This window comes from Lepidochelys olivacea (assembly GCF_965140295.1).
Source record: "Lepidochelys olivacea isolate rLepOli2 genome assembly, chromosome: 13".
Taxonomy (NCBI): domain Eukaryota; kingdom Metazoa; phylum Chordata; order Testudines; family Cheloniidae; genus Lepidochelys; species Lepidochelys olivacea.
In genome coordinates this window covers 10,869,909-10,890,042 of record NC_140423.1, presented here as the reverse complement: position 1 = coordinate 10,890,042, position 20,134 = coordinate 10,869,909, and the positions used below count along the sequence as shown (strand labels likewise).

Sequence of the window (20,134 nt, the reverse complement as noted above, 5' to 3'; positions counted from 1 at the left end):
GAATCTTTATAGTTATGAATCTGCCAGTTCCACCCCTTCCATAGGGCACCTCTAAATCCCCCCTTCATGTTGAAGCGCAGGAAGCCTCAGATAACTGCCTTCACACATAGAGCTCTGCTTTTGGATCTCCTGCACAGTGCTTAAATTCTGCCACCTATTTTCTACTTGTCTGACTGAATCAGGAGCCTCTGTGTCCCCAGAAGAGGGGGCAAAATTTGGCCCTTCAGAGTCCTGTTCAATCAAATCTCAGCGGGTTGCTTTTATATTGAATAAAGCTCTGTATAATTTAAAACTCTGTATGATTAAGTCACTGAAGTGTTTTACAAGGCATATGTAAATGATGCTACAGAAAATAAAAATTATTCTGATAAGGAGTTTTAAAAAGACTAACTTCTTGTAATCCCTTGAAGAGTGGAAATAAAGATGATAGTGAAACATTTATTGCAAAACACAACCAAGAATCTTCCTAAATATTTCAGCTACATTCTTTATCTTATAGGCCCAGAAGGAGAACTGGATGGAGTGAAAGGGCATTAAATCTATTAAGTCTTCAAGGTTAAAAAAGAAGGCTCCTTTAAAAACCAAGAGAGAATATAAGAAAGAAAAAAATAATTTTTCATTTGTACCCGATGGTTTTTTTTTTTTTTTAATCTGTTTGCAAATGTTCACTGTAATGGTTTGAAACCCAGTCGTGTCATTTCTTTACGCCCACACAGAGCTGCAGTAGTGCAGACACTGTAACAGGCAAACCATATTACCAGCAACAGCCATTAAAACTCTTCCCACGCCAAGCATGGGCTGAAATCACCCCCACCTCCACACACCCCACTGCAAAACCTTCAATGATCAGTTTAAAAAAAAAAAAAGAAAATTGAAAAAGGAAACGGGATGCTTCTTTTGTTTCAATGCTATTCCAGAGAGACCTGTACCACTCCACCTGCCTATGGACTGACCGCCTAAAGGTTAGCAAGTGCTTTGTTGTTACTTTATGTGGATAGAAATTCTATGCAGAATGAGATAAATCATTAAGTTGTGCTTGTTTTAATGCAGTAATTATTTAAATTCAAGATGAGGGAAGCTTTTCTCCAAAACATAGAGCATTTTAGTACCAGTCCCACGTCTGTCTGAGACAGCTTTATAATCAGTATTTTTACATCTGTTAGTCCAGTCTCCAAAACTTTAAAAGCTGGATTAAGGTTATTATTTTACTCTTAGTGCAACCTGTTGATTGCAGATTCTTGGCTGAAGGTTGTTAATTCTTTCCTAGCATAGAAAATGCACAGTGAATTTGATGATGCGACAAAATAAAAATACAAACTCCCTTAATTTTTTTTTGTTGTGCAACTAGAAACGTCCTATTTTTCTGGTCACTATAGAGCTGCCAACAATGTGCAGGAATAACAGATGTATTAAATGTGTTTCCCTTTTGAGAGAAATAAGCTAAGTTTAAAATAGAAGTACAGACGTAGAATAATCCAGAGAGTACTGTGTGATTCAGCTGAGATGAGAAGTGGTATAGGAATTAGAGTGGAAAATACTTTGATGTACAAATTATACTGATTGAGAAAACTATAAGTCAAAAATAATGTTTTATGTACATATTAAAATATATTTTTAGCTTACAGAGTGTTTATACTGAGGTCAAACCTTTTGGAGGTTTCAAACTTAAAAATACCCAAGAGGAGAAAAAATGAAGAGCACAAATTGATGTACTTCTATTAACCATCAAGATAAATCCTAAATTCTTTGCTGTCATAGGTGGTGTATATTTTTCAGTTGTTATAGAAACTTAAGTCAGCTGCTACATTTTATCTGGAGTATTTTGATCGTACAGGTTTAATTTTCTCTCTTTCATATACTCTGAAAGGATTATAATATTCTGGTGCAATATCCACAAAAATAAACCACTTATGTAAAACTAAGAAATGGTAGGAGCATATTGTGGAATTAGGAAGGGTAAATTTCCCCCAAATATTCATACACAGTACCTGAAGAGAGACTCTTGCGGTCCCATGACTTCAAAATTAGATAAAGCATGTTTTGTAGCTGCTTTGTATATTACACAACAACTGAGGTAAGGTGTGTGATTTTCAGGGACTATTGATATCACAATGAGCAGGCAGATGTCTCAGGGTCAGACTATGGTTAAAACTGATTCTCCTGGGAAAGATTATCAATATTCCCAAAGATGAGGAGGTTCTAAACCTGGGTCCTGATCCTGCAACAGGCTGAGCACCCTCAACTCTATTAACTTTAGCAGAAGTGTGCAGTCAGCACCCTGGTGCAGGTACTCAGAACTTCACAGGATCAGATCTCTTGAAGAACAACTAAAGAGCTGAAGTCACATACGCACTTTTGTTACGAGGCATTGGGGGATGATTTCAGTTTCAGGGAATGAGGTAAGAATGAGAATAAGTGCCAGACAGAGAAACTGTTTACAGTGAAAAAAGGTATCTTGGGGGAGACTAGCAGTCACTTCTGGGCCAGTGAGAAAGTCCATCAACACCACTGTTACTAATTAGAATTGAAGTGTAGAAGTATATGGAACTTGTACACTCTAAAAACAATATAGAACCCCCTCCCAAAAAACACCCTTCTATTCTACCAAACAAAATTATATTTGTTGCACCATTAGTAATTAATGTATTACTAATGGTACAATTACTTTTTCATACTGTGTATGAAAATGTAATTGAATACAAGTGTGATCTATTCTCCAGGAAGTCCTTCCAATAAACATTGTCTGGCTATACCGAAAGAAGGATAGGAGGCACTTGATATGGATTTAATTAGGCCACAACTTTATTATATAGATGTGTGGGACTATCCGGCAGATAAAGTGAGCAGTGCAAGCAAATCCATGTTTATTCAGATAACTATTCAGGGCTTCCTCCAGCTGCCCTTCATTTTCCACCCAGGTCCCCTAGCCAACCTGCCCCAAGAACTTAAGGTGCTGGTTGTTGTAAATATAGGTATCATGTTTCACATATGGGACTGACTATGCTAAATACCTGTCTGAAGTATCTGAACATGCCTAGTGGGAACTAGATGATGCCAGAGGCTGAAACATTTCAGACTGAACTGGCTAAATGTGCAGTTAATAAAAGCTACCTTCCTCATAGGTGCTTACTAAATATGACAGTGCCAACTTTCAACTTATAAATCTATTGATGGTTCGGTTTTATGTTTGTACAGTCTCTAGCACAATGGAGTGCCACTGCTGAATGGTTTCCTGCAGAGATGGGTTGGCCCTAACATTTCATAAGAGTACAGCTTGTCACTGCCACTCAAGCAGTTGACATGGCATTTCCTTGTGAGAGACGCTGTTATTTATCTCTTATGTGGCCAGAAGTATCTGTGCTGGCAAGGACGAAAGTATAAATGTGCTTGTTGAACTGTGTCAGCATTTTGTTTTGTAAATAAATGTGCATTCTTTTAAAACTCAGAAGAGGAAATGTATGAGTTCTCAGAAGACAGATGTACTTTATCAGTACTAATGTAGAATTTAGCTTTTAAATCAACTCTCTTTGTTCCAAAGACCAGCGTTTTTTTTTCCATTTGAAACATCCTGCAACTAGTTTAACTTTTCAAGAGGATTATACAAGGAGTAAAAACCAAAAACAAATAATCCCTCCCTGCCACTAAGTATAGCTGACCTGCAGTTATATGTTAGCCTGGTAAAAGGGTCTTTCATTCAGAACACCGCGGGATGGATTAAGGCCATAGGTAGCATAAAATGGCCTTTAAACAGCCAGAGATTGCAATTGTTTTTTGCAACAGTCAGAAGGCCAGATCCTCAGCTGGTGTAAAATTGGTGTAGCTCTACTGAAGACAGGGCATGAGAATCCTTAGCCAGGAGTATCCCAAATGATTTATGTTCTGATTTTAGATTAAGGTACATCTTGGGGATGAGCTTTTACATGTTCTTATTGCTCTGGAAGAAGCCAAGATAGTTGGGCGCCATACTTTCAAAACACTATAAATGCAAGGTTTTTTCTGGTGTCTTCCAAGAAACCAAGTAAATTAGTCTTGGTCACAACAAACTGTATATTTCACTAATTAAATTTGAGGTAGCAGAAGAAGCCACGTGGTGGCTAAGAAATTAGATGAACTTTTTGTTTCAGTTTGTATATAGGTGGTGCCATTCAGTTGAAAAAAATAAATATGAAAAAAGTAAATCACAGGGAATAATGGACTGAAGCATGATATGCAACCCTCAGTCCAAGGTTTTTCTTTTGTCTGATGTATAGTTTTTCAAGTTTGAAATTAAAAGTGTATACAGACCACTGGTTTCTATTTACAAACACTAAAATATGGGCCACAGTGAAGTACCAGGAATTGTGTATTAGAGAACAGGATTTGGCCCCATCACTTCTAGTGTACATGTAAAAAATGTCCATGGATAATAAATGATGAACAAAAATCATAGAAAGCTAATTATGCATCTGAAAATAACTAAAAGTACAGTTTTTCCTATTCAACTCATTTTCTCTAAACAATTATATGAATAATTTAAAAACCCCTCTTTCTTACTTATTTTTTATATTAATAAGATCTAATGCTTTGTTATGTGCAGGCTTCTTGTATTTGCGAACAGTGACTCAGTGGAATAATTTGGATAGGCATACTGAAAATGACAAATATGAAGTCGGTGTAGTCAGAGGCATTTTCAGGATGGATTTTCTGCTTCTGCAGGTTAGAATGAATATTCAGAATTCCATAGTCTTACTCACGTGAAGTGAGTTTGGTAGCACCAGATATTCCTTGGTGGATAACACATTATTTTTATTATTATTTCTATTCTGCTATGTTCATCATTATGAATTATTATAAAAATCATGCTGCCAAATCGTGGACCAGTTAGTGAGAGCTTTGCCACTGACTACAGTGGGACCAGGATTTGGTCTGAAATGCACATAACTGATCTTGCCTAAAGATTCCTATACAGGCAGTGGAGGGTTGGTGACATCTAAAAATAGATCGGCTTTTAAAACAAACCAACCAGTCTCTTGCATTTCAAACAGAAAACTAGTGCACTATGCTACGGTGTTCTGGAGAGTGGAATGGGTCAACATGTACATAGGTGTAATGTGCATTGTACCCTTGCTAGCACACTCAGCCATACAGATGGGATAGAATCATAACATTGTAGGAACGGAAGGGACCTCAAGAGGTCATCTAGTCCAGTCTTCTGCACTCATGGCAAGCCTAAGTATTATCTAGACCATCACTGACAGATGTTTGTCTACCTGCTCTTAAAAATCTCCAATACTGATGATTCCACAACCTCCATGTGCAATTTATTCCAGAGCTTAACCACCCTGATAGTTAGGAAGTTTTTCCTAATGTCCAACCTGAACTGCCGTTGCTGCAATTTAAGCCCATTGCTTCTTGTCCTATCCTCAGAGGTTAAGGAGAACAATTTTTCGCCCTGCTTGTACTATATTCTGCACTATGAGCCTGATCCACAGCACAGGGAAGACAGTGGGAGCCTGTCCCTTGATTTTGATCAGGTCTTTGCTGAAGCTTCAGAGTGCTCTGCATGCCTGGGGATGAAGCCTGTATATTTTAATCTTACCCTCAAACACACATTAACAAACATAAGAAGTACCATACAAAATGTGTAGCTAATGATATGTGCTAAACAACTGGTCATTCCATTGCTTTTACTTGTACCCCATCCCCAATCTGTACAATGTTAATTTAAACTGTAAGCTCCTCAGGGATGGCACCTTGCATTTATGTTTATTTTTAAAGGATCTAGCATAATGCTAGCACTATATAAAACTACAAACTATAGACTATCGTAAATAATGATGGTTTTAGAGATATTTCCAGTTCCAGCAGTATTTTCCATTTTAAAGAAAGGGAATATTGCTGGAGTTGGTAATATTTCTAAAACTGGAATATTCTTTAAATGTACTCAGTGAGAGTAGTAATGATAATCACAGTCCCAAGCAGAAGCTTAAATCATCTTAGAGACAGTTTTTGCCTTTTAAGAGAAACCATTTGTAATTGCTTGTGAGATGCCCATAACTGTGCGTGTGGCTCATTTAAGTTAAGGGCAGAACCCCTGTTTTAAAATTAATATCTTCTTTTACATCAGTTTGTTGGCCTTAGCACATGATAGTCCTTCAGAAGTTCTCACTTACATGTATGGAATTGGGATAGATTCAGTAAGGAGAGTATCCTCAGTGGAACTGGAACTCATTGCTGTATTGTAGTTATTCTTACACATATGCATAAAGCAAATGTGTGAACCCAAAGTGTCATAAATATAAAGGGAAAGGTAAACCCCTTTGAAATCCCTCCTGGCCAGGGGAAAGCTCCTCTCACCTGTAAAGGGTTAAGAAGCTAAAGGTAACCTCGCTGGCACCTGACCAAAATGACCAATGAGGAGACAAGATACTTTCAAAAGCTGGGAGGAGGGAGAGAAACAAAGGGTGTGTGTCTGTCTATATGCTGGTTTCTGCCGGGGACAGACCAGGAATGGAGTCTTAGAACTTTTAGTAAGTAATCTAGCTAGGTATGTGTTAGATTATGATTTCTTTAAATGGCTGAGAAAAGAATTGTGCTGAATAGAATAACTATTTCTGACTGTGTATATTTTTGTAACTTAAGGTTTTGCCTAGAGGGGTTCTCTATGTTTTTGAATCTAATTACCCTGTAAGATATCTACCATCTTGATTTTACAGGGGGGATTTCTTTAATTCTATTTACTTCTATTTTTATTAAAAGTCTTCTTGTAAGAAAACTGAATGCTTTTTCATTGTTCTCAGATCCAAGGGTCTGGATCTGTAGTCACCTAGGCAAATTGGTGAGGCTTTTTACCAAACCTTGTCCAGGAAGTGGGGTGCAAGGTTTTGGGAAGTATTTTGGGGGGAAAGACTCATCCAAACAGCTCTTCCCCAGTAACCAGTATTAGTTTGGTGGTGGTAGCGGCCAATCCAAGGACAAAGGGTGGAATATTTTGTACCTTGGGGAAGTTTTGACCTAAGCTGGTAAAGATAAGCTTAGGAGGTTTTTCATGCAGGTCCCCACTCTGTACCCTAGAGTTCAGAGTGGGGGAGGAACCTTGACACAAAACAAGAATCATTGCTGGCACAAAGCATGTTTTTTGTAGTTTCACTGATCTTATTTTAACTGCATGCATTAATTTAATGTTTAACTATTGCTAAGAATATTCCTGTATACCACAGGAGTGGACGGCTCCCATACTTTATACTGGGTATTAGTAAGAGCTTTTTTCTTCATAAATAAAAGTAGGAAAAAAAATAAAGGAAAGAATTAGAGATTGGCTAACCCCAGAACCACTTATCTGGCTACCACCCCAGAATCTAGGGGTTTGGTAAATGGGACCAGGATGAAAGTCACTCTCAGTTGTGAGTGTGTGTGAGAGAGAGGGAATGAGTGAGTGAGAGAAAAACAAACAAATCCAGACCAATAAAGTTTTGCAAAACTAAAACCCACTTCCATCTGAAGAGATGATCCAAACTCTGAACCATTGATCTCAAAGACTCCAGTGGATACGCAGGGAATATGGACCAATCAATCAAAAGAAACATAACTTCTGTGTTTACCAAATGAGTCAGCACATGATGATATGATGATAGCCAAAGTAAAATTTGCATTATGAAGACATGACATCTCCAAGGTATTAGTGATGAGCATGTATCATTTGCAGGTCAAGAAAGGGCTAATTTGCACAAGCTTGGGAAATGAAGTTCACGTGTTCCAGTTTGGCATGTACAATCCAATGATGTGGCACAGAGAATCACTCAAAGCAATAAAATTCGTGTTTCATCTAAGGGCTGCATCCATAAAAAAAAACAGTAAACATCACACTACAGAACCTCCTAATATATGAGTCTACTGGCCACACTGATGCTTCTTCCCTGGCTTACGTCAAAGTCTTCCTCTGGGGATAATGTGGATCAAACCTCAGTGGCACAAGGTGTGTGAACCCCCTACTAGGATTTTTCACAGCAAGTCATCTAGTGCAGTGAAATCACACTGGTTCTGTTACATTCATGGCTATCCACATCTGTGGAGAGCAGGAGGGAAGACTGCTGAAAGTAAAACAGCTTTTAGAAGGGGTCAGGGCCTCTTTGCCCATGTCACTTAAGGGCTGAAAAGCTGTCATGTAGCAATGAACTTGAGTGGTAATGTGTCTGACCTGATGAAGTGAACTCCCACACTCAAGATCTGGACAATTAAGACTGTCTCTTCACTTGTTTTTGCAACTGGGCCTCACCATATTTTTTATGTAACTCTAAGCTGATTTTAGATGCCAAAGTCTCTTTTTCTCAGCCTACGCTAACTGCATTTTTCCAACATAGCTAAAGTATCTGTGTCCTATACCATTCCAGTTATCACTTGTTCCCTAACTGTGCTGCACTATCAGAAGCCCTTGGATCATACTCACATTGGATAGATACTAGGATTCTTGTCTAACAAACATCTGTGTCTTTCACTGTTCATTTCCACTACAATTTTAAGAACTATCTGCTACAGTTGTACAAAAAGTATTTTAAGAAAATTAGCTTTAGTCACATATAATTATAGGAGTATTCTTTGTATCACATTAATATCTTTCACTTAACAATGTTACCAGTAATGCAATTTATAAAACACCTACATTTCAAGGCTGCTGATTCTGTTTATGGGCTGTTAGATGACTAATGATAATGATAGAAAAAGGTTGAAACGCTGTTTCATGTTCCTGTTTCATCTCTTCCTGTTTTTTGAAGATTGTTACTATGACACTTACTAGTGTATACAGAAAAAGAAATTACTTCCTACTTCTTATCTGTTTCAAGTCTGTCCGCGTTTCTCTCTCTTTCTGATTGCATCAAATATTGACAGCAATGAGGCTTCTTTTGGTGAAATACTTAGTTATATGCAAAGTACGGTAAGCTAAAAAAATTCTCTCTTATTTCTACACAAAAGAGGATATCTTAATCTTTTCTATACTCTGCAGTATTATATTTGGAGTAGGAATGACTGGAAGCCTTTTAAAAGGCATCCTATCAGCCAGTATAGTACATTATGCATGTGTAGAATGTTCAACAGCTACTTCGGTGTGATAAAACACATCAGGCTTTTTGTGCCTATGGATAATACCCATAGGCCAAGTCAGGGGACTGAATATTGTGTTTATTTAAAAATTACTCTTCACAAAAGGTATGTGAGATACTGTGTAAAGAAATGTAAAGAAGAAATACCGGAAATAGATTGCATGCTGGACTGTTAGCAATATTTTTAAATATGTGATCGCAACTTTACAGCACAGTTTGTATGCGGTATTAGATACCCAGTGGGTAGAAAGAGTGTTTTGGTTGTATAATTCAGGATTACAATGGGGCTGTATTGTAGTGCTCAGAAACCCAAGGATATATAATATATATGACATAATAAAGAAGCAATTTATATAGGAAAATGTAGCTCTGTTATTCTCCCATATTTTTATGTGTTTAATATTAATGTAACTGATATGTTAACACAGTGAGTTAAAAGCCAATCTCTGCTACACTTAGGTTGCCAACTTTCTACTCGCACAAAACCGAACACCCTTCCCCCGTTCTACCCCTCCTCCGAGGCCCTGCCCCCTGCTCACTCCATCCCCACTCCCTCTGTCACTCACTTTCCCCACCCTCACTCATTTTCACAGGGCTGGCTTTAGGGGTTGGGGTGCAGGAGGGGGTGAGGGCTCCAGCTTAGGGTGTGGGCTCTGGGGTGGAGCCAGGGATGAGGGGTTTGGGGTGTAGGAGGGTGCTCTGGACTGGGACCAAGGTGTTTGGAGGGCGAGAGGGGGATCAGGGCTGGGGCAGGGGCTGGGGCGCGGGGTGGTGATGAGAGCTTTGGCTGGGGGTACAGGCTCTGGGATGGGCTGGGGATAAGGGGTTTGGGGTGCAGAAGGGTGCTCTGGGCTGGGTCTGAGGGGTTTGGAGGGGTATCAGAGCTGGGGCAGGGGGTTAGGGCATGGGAGGGGGTGCAGGCTCTGGGTGGCACTTACCTCAGGTGGCTGCCAGAAGCAGCGGCATGTCCCCCCCCAGCTCCTATGCGAAAGCGCGGCTAGGTGGCTCTGTGCACTGCCCCATCCACAGGCATTGCCCGCAGCCAATGGGAGCTACAGAGCTGGCACTTGGGGCAGGGGCAATATGTGGAGCCCCCTGGCTGCCCCTACACCTAAGAGCCAGAGCGGGGACATGCCGCTGCTTCCAGGAGCCACACGGAGCCATGGCAGGCAGGGAGCCTGCCTTAGCCCTGCTACACAGCCAACCGGACTTCTAACAGCCCAGTCAGTGGTGCTGACCAGAGCTGTTGGGATCCCTTTTCGACTGGGCATTCCAGTCGAAAGCCGGACACCTGGCAACCCTGGCTACACTGGGGTCAGTCTGGAGCTACTCGATTGACTTTATAGGATTTATTTACACTGGAGTAACTAGAATCATGATTTGGACCAGTGACTGAATTAATGTATTTTAATGGAATTACAGTGACCACTTTTGTTAATGCCAATATAAAAGTAATACTTTTTAAACTTGAGGAATTGGCTGGAAAAATTCAGGATAAGCCAAATCCTGCTCCACTTTTGCCAGTAGCACAACTCCCATTAGCTTCAATGGGACCAGGTTTTGACCCTGTGGAGCCAGTTCCACAAGGTACCAAGTACCCCCTTGGAGGTGCTGAGCACTCTCCATTTCCCCAAATGTCAATAAGAGTTGAGGGCACTCAGTACTTTTCAGGATTGGATGCTTTTTGTAAAAATTGATTTGCTATATTAGATAAAGACTATCTAGAATTAACCTTGAGTTACAATGAGATTGTGATAAACTGTTGCTGCAGCAGCACAGCCTATGTGCAAAAGAATATTGTGTTTTTTTTCCGTAGAAGTATCTTTATACTATAAAGACATGAAAAGTGAGATCTTATGCACCACACTAAAATGTAAGCAACACAGGACATCACCTAGGAAGAAAGATAACATCAATTGGTACGAAAAACAGAGAACTGCCAGAATTGAATAGAAATAATGTCACTTAACTATACATGCATCAGTTAAGCTGCATGTGTGTTACCATTTAATTCAAAAGTTTAGCATTACTTAAAACTTTCCCAAAAATTATATTGTGACCATATAGCTGATGATTAATGCTCGTCTCAGGCCTGGTCTACACTGCGGGGGTAATCGATCTAAGATACGCAACTTCAGCTACGAGAATAGCGTAACTGAAGTCAACGTATCCTAGATCAACTTAGAATCACTTACTTCGCGTCCTCGCGGCATGGGATCGACGGCCGCTGCTCCCCCGTCGACTCCGCTTCCGCCTCTCGCTGTGGTGGAGTTCCGGAGTCGACTGCAGAGCGATCCCCGATAGATCACTACCTGCTACACTCTGGCGGGTAGTGTAGACATGGCCTTAAAAAAAGAAACAGGAGATGTCTGACTTTTCCTTTTTATTACATTGCAAAGTATTGGGGCTGTTCTCAGGAAAATATCCTCCACAAACTTTTCATGGTAACTGTGTACAGTGAAAATTAGTCACACAGACATTTTTCTGAAAATGTAAACCTCTTATTGTCTATCTTTCTGAGGTAGCTATTCATTTATTTAATTTACCTATCTGGCGTATTTCTGGGGTATCATGTCATCTACCTACCAGTGAAATTATTATTATAGGCATATTGCTGCATAAAAACTGAACTACTAGATATGTGTATCCACTGTCCCATTATTTTGCACACTAACAAATAAGTTGCTATTCTATAGTGCAGTTGGGTATTTCAGAGTAATGATCTTTTTAATAAATGTTTTGATAAATCCGAGGATATCATGAAAACAGCCAGTCTGATTGGTCATTCTTATAGAAAGGCACAGTCTTACTTGGAAATTATTATGTCTTTGCTTTGTTACCTCATATTGCAGTGGGGCTGGGTACAGTTTATGTTCTACTTCCCATTTCTGTAAAACACCATACCACAGAATGATTGCTCCTTATAGAAACCTCTAACACGGAAAAGTGAAATTCATGCCTGGCAGGTGGGTTTAAACACACAAAAGCATTGGCCATGGGAAGGAGGTGAAAGGGCAGGGTACGTCAATGTATACTGCGTTGACTCATGTCAAATGTTGGGTTTTCACAGATTCTAAGGCCAGAAGGGACCACTGTGATCATCTAGTCTGACTTCCTGTGTAACACAAGAACTTCCTTAAGTAGAGGTACACCATACAGCAAGACAAGTTCATATGTACCATGCCCATTATCAGATGTGTGTCTACTTTGGGTCAGAATGTGGCCCAGCCTTACATGACTGTGCAAGTGTGAAAAGGGAAGCAAGACTCCCTCCCTGCCAATGCAACCTTCCAGATGGGCGAAGGAGAGAGAAGGTGCTTTGGGGCTTCTACTCCACTCCTTGTTTCTGCCTACTCCTCCCCAATTTGCTAACCAGTGGAGCTGAGCTGGTGCAGGGGTGAGGGAAGTAATTTGTATCTGCTAAGGAACTGAGGCAGATTGATTGGTCCCCCTTTGTTCAAGTGGAGAAGTACAGTTTGTTCCATGGGCTATGACTGGCTTGATGTAGCTGTACCTTTATAGATGGCTGACCTTTATAGAGGGCTATGCTGCTGTTGTGGTTCAATATCATAGCATAGAGGGGTCTCTAGAGGCTCTTTTAGTTTTATTCATGCTACCTCAGAACTCCTATTTTTAATTTGTAGTCTTGACCCTTATTCCTAGTCTACAGCCTAGAATTTCATCATGGATTTCATTATGATTGAGCAAGTAGCCCTAGCATGTTTGTGAACTGTGACTAGTTCCACCTGATCGCACATACAGGGTTATTCCCACAACTTCTCCATTTGTTCATGTGATATATTAGCTCAATTGAGTCCTGTGCTAACTTTCTCAGTCAACATAGTGGCTGAACCACTATCGGATCTTTGGTTTATCAGCTATTCCAACTGCAATTGAGTGAATAATTCAGATCAACTAATTTAGTTCAGAAGCACCGCCATTTTTCCTGATCATGAATTGTCTGCAAATAGATTGAAAAGTCCTCTAATGTAATTATTTAACATTATTCACAAATTTCTTCAGAGAGTATATCTTACAAAGAGTTTGTTGTGAATACCTGCAATGCATGCTGTATGGGTTAGCTATACAAGTCACATGACATAGTTTCAAAATTCAGATTGTTATATTCGATTACAATATTTTCTGTTTATTCTGTGACAGTTCGCTACATAGATCATCCAATTAGGTAGCAGAAACTGTAACAGTGAATTATGTGAGAAGCCAACACAGTGCACATTTCAAATGTCACTGTTGACTGTTATTAAAAAAATGTGCTTTTTGCGACTATTTGCTCTAGTAAACCTAAGTATTTGAATATTCAGAAAAACTAAACACGAAAGGGTTGTGAACATAGATGAATCACAATTTGAATGAATTTTCACAAGAAGTTTTCTACTGTTTAGTCAGGCTCTATTTATGATAGATTATGCTGATATTATCCTGCTATTTCTGCTCTTCCTAATGGTAATTTTAAAGTAACTTATTTTTATGGCTTTCCAACTTGTTTTTACTTTTAGGAAGGGGAGGAGGGGAGAGAGAACAAACCACCAAGGCTAGCCAAATCAGGTTTGTGAAAATAAAAATTGCTCTGAACCTGATAACCAAATCTTGAACCAAAACAAGTATATTGGGACACATTTTCTTAAAGGGTAGCATCCTTTTTGAGTGTGCAAGCTGTACCTACATAATTTTTGCCCAGCTATTCTCTCTCTCTCTCTCTCTCTATATATATATATATAAACACAAGGCAACATGTCATCATGGTGTCTCTAATTCATTCAACACATACAAAGACAACTTTGTAAGCTATCTCCACTTTTTGCCTCCAACAGTGTGACCTCTAACATCTGTTATATCTTTTACATATATAAATTTGGATAGTAAAAAAAGGAACCTTTTAAATCTACAGTTTCATTTTGTTTTCACATTTTGATTCCTTGTTTAATTCTGACAGTGTCTTCAGCCTCACTTAAACAAGGTCATTGTATGGGGGCCATGCATAACACTCATTGTTTGTAGCAGTGACTCTTTAATAACTGTCTGTGCAAATTTCCTTGTAATTGTGGCCTGTCTGCATCAGCTGTAGTTAAAAGTATCAAATGCAGATTAAACTGCAGTGCATCCATTACTTTGTATTGTCTCACACTGGAGAGTAGATCTAGACACCAGCTCTTTTTAAGGAATGTTTATTTTAGAAACAGAGACTTGTTATAATTAGAGAGGGATCTGACTGTAACCAAAGTTGGATATGAACTTTCTGAAATGGTAGGGGTATTAGATATGGGATTATGTGACTCACACTCAATTCTTGTTAAAATGCTACATTAAACTCTAATTATGTTTTTTTTTCCAAACATCAGTGGCTTCCAGATTAGTTTCAAAAGACAGAACTAACACAATATATGGTGTCAACAAATTAAACTTATTTATTTAAAACTATATTGAGAGTGATAGATATATAATGAATTTGTCAGTTGTATAGCATCTTCCATCTGAAAATCTCAAAGCCCTAATTCTCAACATCTATGTGAAGTTTGTGAGTAATTAATTGTTAAATCCATTTTACAGATGTGTAAATTTAGGCACTAAGGTTCTGATAGAATACCCATTAAAGTAAATGGAAAACATATCACTGACTTCAATGGGTACTATCAGAACTGGTGTGATTAGGGTCACAACACAAATGAACGGAGGAGTGGGGAATACAATACAGAAATTCTGATTCCCAATCTGCAGTTGTAACTAACAGGCTACACTGCCTCTTGTCAAAGCTTCATTAGGCATGTGTTTTATTTTAAACAGGGTATATTTGTATCCTTTAGTTACTGCATTAATTACAATCATTTATATTTTATATCTGATTAAATGTCCAAGCTTTGTTATTTTTTTTCTGAAGACTGATCTTCAAAAGTGCAGTTGTGTGTGCCACTGTGCATTTGTACCATGTTGGCAGTTGTACATGTGTAAATCAAGCGCGCACAAGAGTGTCCTGATGAAGACTTGGCCTACAAAGTTTAACATTGTATTTTATTAAGCATACTGTTCAGTGAGAATAAGTTAATCATGAATCTTTGGGAGCACTGAAAGCTGCTCATCTAGAAAGTAATTTGGACAAAGATATAACATCAGACTAATGCAAAGTAATTCTATATTACTGTACTATACACTGTATCCTATCCTATACCATTTCCAATATTATGAAAGTGCTTTGATGTCAGTTTGAAGACTAAGATTTTTAATATCTGAGTACCACTTCAGGATAGATTTTAAAAGGAGTCTTTAGCAGTAGGTCTCCTTTGCACTATACTAAACTTTTGTGTAATGTTCCTGTGTTTTGTTAGCTTCCATCCAACAAACCAGAGGTGACACTATTTTAGTAGTGAATAAACTGATTCCTGTACATGTAAAGTTTGTATAAAAAGTTTTGATATTCTTCAGTATGGAAGACCTTATAGAAATATAATTAAATTTTGCATCTACCAGTATAGTAGATGCCTAATTTATATGGCATAATAAACAGCTGAAGAAAATCATGGTTTTTCATTTCAAACATAACTATATGTTGTATTTGTTTCCCATAGATAACTGAACTGGATAACATATAACCTTTGAAATGGAGGCACAGAGGCAAACCCATTCCACAGTTGCACTAGCTGATCAACCAGTTAAAGTCTCATCTCTTCAGGCTGCACAGGGTTCATCAAGTATCAGACAGAGTCCTGTGATTTTTCAGCAGGAACAAGCCCTGTCTCAGACTATATACCTGAAAGCCCTTACCATACCACTGTATCATCCTATCCAGTCAGGATGCTATCAATCAAACCACCAGTTAGCAGCTGGTGGAAGCAGCATAAATCTAGACAGCAGTAATATGCCTTTAATCCTAAACCCACTTCTGCATTCAGAGAGGACAGATCAGCTTCAGTCAGTTGCTCAGAAACAAGCAGGGCAAACTTTGACATTAAACATAGTTAGTTCACCGGTTTTACCATCAAGTTCCTGTTCAAATGCACCTGTTGGAAGTCCAGGGAAATTCAAAAACGCCGGGAAGTACATCTGTAAACACTGTGGACGAGATTGCCTGAAGCCAAGTGTCCTTGAGAAACATATTCGCTCACACACAGGTGAGAGGCCCTTTCCCTGCACCACCTGTGGTATTGCATTTAAAACTCAAAGCAATTTGTATAAACACAGAAGAACCCAAACACATGTCAACAATACCAAGCTGCCCTCAGGGTCTGACAACAGTGGCATAATAGAGGAGAATGAGAAGGCAACAGACAGCATCATGTCACAGCAGGGTGCAAAACGAGACAGCAGTGTCTGTGAAAAGCAGGGGCCAGGGATTAAACAAATAATTTCAGAAACCAGTACCACAGTGGACACTAAAAAATTTCCATCCATTATTTCACTGCCAACACTGAACGCTTTATCGCTTACATCAGAAAGTCAGAAAATAACAACTGATGATTCCTATTGGCCAGAGGCAAGTCAGGGTGCTTCTGAAAGAGAACCAATGCAAGATCCCCAAAACCTATCTTCTCTAGTAGTTTTGCCAGACAGTGTACACCAGAGAAAGATGATACAGGAGCAAAGATTCTCAACAGCAAATAAACATATTCAGTTGCAAAGGCAGCAAGCAACTTATTCAGATAAGCAATGGGACTGCAAACCATCTGACTATAAGCTGAAGAAGTGTGAGAGCACTGATTCTGGATATCTGTCACGCTCTGATAGTACAGAACAACAGATGCTGACCTCCAGCCCCCTGCATAGTCTTTGTGAACAAAGCACAGAGCTGGAAAATGAAACTGCCTTCAGTGGCTTAAGGTGCATGGCAGGAAGTAGTGCAAAACTGGATTCAGCTGAGAAAGCAACAGCCTTGATGCTAGAGAAAAAGAAGCTGGAAGAGCATATCTCAAAACTGATCTCTCATAACAAAGCTGTGGTGGATGATACCCAATTAGACAACGTTAGACCCAGAAAAACAGTGCTTTCCAAGCAGGGCAGTATTGATCTGCCAATGCCTTACACATACAAAGACTCCTTCCATTTTGACATCAGATCTCTTGATGTAAACAGGAAAAAGAATCTTTCCCTTTGTTCAGCAAAATCTACCTTTACACCCATAGAAAAATCCAAGCCATTGTTTTTTCATTCAGTCCCCACGCAATTCTCGACAACAATAGACTGTGTGCCTGTCACAAGAAGCAACTCTTTGCCATTTGTAGAGAGCACAAGAATGGCACATGACAGAGTGGGTAGCTCAAATCTACCATCTCTCACTAGGCAGCCCCTGAATACAAGCTCTTCTAGTTTGTTGCATAGCAACAACCTTGCTACAAGTTCAGTGGATTTTCCTAACAGCCATCCCCGTGCACTTGTCAGACAAACAGCAGTGGATGATTTGCCACTAAGTAATGCAGTCTATGATTATTCTCCCTTTGAGGAGATGAAAGAAACTAAAAAGCCTGGAGCTGGGGGAGAAGGAGTGAACGCTAAATGTAAGAAGTCAACTCAAAGGAAATTAAAAATGTTCTCTCAGGAAAAATGGCAGATGTATGGTGACGAAACATTCAAGAAAATCTACCAAAAAATGAAAAGCAGTCAAACTGCCAAGAAACTGAATCAAAGGGGGGAAAAGGCAACAGACAATATAGGCTTCACCCCTGATCCAAAGGAAGCAGCCAGTGGTGATGGAGTTATTCAGCCAAAAGATGGGAGGAGCTCTTTAAGCGGGAATCTTTCCTCCCCTGTGACCATTTCTAACACAGAATTAAACACTGTGAAATCAAAAACCTGTCCCATTGGTAATCGTGTACTGCATGGTGTCTCCTCAGAAGAGAATGCAGGCAGATTTACAGAACTAATGGAAATGGCACATTCAGTAAATGCTGGTGAACAGAGTGTAATATGCAAAACTTCCCCAAAACATAGCTGCAGCAACAAACATAGTTCAGATAAATATACAGGTGGCAATAACATGTTACTGGCTGTAAGCAGTCATGAAACGAGGCTTCAACTTAAGCAGAGAGCTAGTCAATTAAACTCTAACATGCTGAACACTGATAGTCTGCAAATGCATAATAGTCAATTGGAAGAGTCACATCCTGGGAGCGAATCCAATAACCTCATATTAGATAGTGAAAATATTTTTAATAGTAAAACTTCTCAACATGCACAGATGGCCTTAAGGGCACACAACTGCAGCAGTGGTGAATCTACACAGGAATTCCAAAAGCTACCATCAGAGAGAAAAAAACTGAAAGTCGATGAGCTGAAGAGCAGAGATAATGCAGCTCTAAAATCCAGTCCCAGCTCCGGTAGCGAAAATAACACAGTAGGTGAAACAGTGAAATTGATAGACTGTTATAGTGTACATGCCGTCTCCCTAGCATTAGTTAAACAGTCAGCTAAAGACGGAGAGCAGAATTCAAGCACAGACATGAATGAATCAATCAGCAGTGCTGAAGGCATGGAATATGAGAAAACAATGAAACTCCACATAGAACCCATATATGATAGTGATAATACTGCTAACCTTCTTCCACAATCAGCAAAGGTCTCAACAGCTTCACTTTCTGAATTTCTGGTGCCTGAGTTAAAGAGAGATAATTGTAGTTCTTTTGCCTTAAGTAAGGTGACAGATACAGAAGCCAAAACATGTCCTGTGACAGCAGGAGCAAGAGTGTCACTGCATAGCGGTGATGATGCTGGCATATCTTCCACTACTCAAAATCTGGAGTTTGGTCAGGTAACTCCACCTCTGAAGAAAAATGCATTTTCTCCAAAGTACATCCTTAAATTACCGCAAGAAGAGAGTACTACAGACCTGTCACTTTTAGTGGAACCAGGGCAGGAAAGCATGCCTGGTATTTCTCTACCAGTTCCGATAACCAAAACTTCCTGCACTATCAACAGTAGGACAGTCAGTGTTGATTCTGGTGATGTGTTTTTGTCCCCTTTAGAATTTGAACTGAGACACCAGGCCAAAGCAGTAGGGCTCAGATGGGGTGTACATACAAACTGGAAGGCTCTGGTACCTTGTTCATCAGTCAACTCAAGAACAACTAACATCCCAACCAAGATAGATGACAGCTTTCAGAACCAAAGCTGCAGGCAGAAGGAAATAATCAAAGACACCTGGAAAGAGACTAAGCATAAAGATAACTTAAGTGATCAAATGCAAGCAGACAAGAAGTGGATAAGTACAACTGGTTGCTCTGCACAAACCACAGAGAAGAAAGTGTGCTTTACTTCTATGTACACAGGTGGCTTTTTCATATCTGCCGACATCAAAGGAGAGAATCAGGTCTTACGCCACCTTCACTCAGGAAATAACTCTTTAATAATGACATCTTCATCAGGCAAAGGGGCAACCTCTAGCGGGGACACTGAACAGACAATCATGGGATGGGACACAGATGGTAGCTCTTCAGGCATCCTTAAGGACACTTCACCAGGGTTGCAGGATTTACAGTATTCTGTGTGTTCAATGGACAATTCAAATTATTTTTGCCATTCCTTTGGCACGTTTTATTGCCACACCCTCAGTACTCAACGTAAGGAACTCCCTGCACTGTCCCAAATCAGTTTGACTTGTCTCTCGGGAAACTCAAGGATCTCAAGCACAAAGGGCTCCTTTCCATCACTAAATGCTGAGCCTCAATTAACTTGGTGTTGTTTAACCAGAAGCCTTCCTCTACCTGCTGAGCAAAAGGAGAAGGCCGACTCTGCTTACTCTTCCTTGCACATCTGTAAGAAAAATTCTGGTATTGAAGGCACATTGTCAAAATGTGACTTTTCTTTTATCAAAATGAAAAATATTAGCAAGACTGTGTCCTATGGCTTGACCACTGGGAATTTAAAAACACTGGTTTCATCCTTTTCACAGGGAGAGCAGCTACAGAAGGTAATGTTGTGAATCCTATTTCCTATTTCAGAACAGGGGCACAGTTCTCCAAGATTACTCTTTAATTAGAAAGAATAGGAGAGTGAAGGTTAGGGGGCATATTATTCCAGCGTACATATAAATCCTATTCTGTCCCAGATTATTG

General features: G+C 39.5%; 1 protein-coding gene across 1 annotated transcript in view; it reads left to right on the top strand.

Annotated features, from left to right (window-relative positions):
• The first annotated feature begins 879 nt into the window (after positions 1-879).
• The window catches only part of ZNF831 (zinc finger protein 831), a 31,380-nt gene continuing 12,125 nt past the window's right edge, over positions 880-20,134 (top strand). Inside the window, exons 1-2 of the mRNA XM_084645536.1 lie at positions 880-962; positions 15,659-19,989. Coding sequence (XP_084501662.1) covers positions 15,691-19,989 — 4,299 coding nt within the window. The 5' untranslated portion in view covers positions 880-962; positions 15,659-15,690. The remainder of the gene's footprint in view (positions 963-15,658; positions 19,990-20,134) is intronic.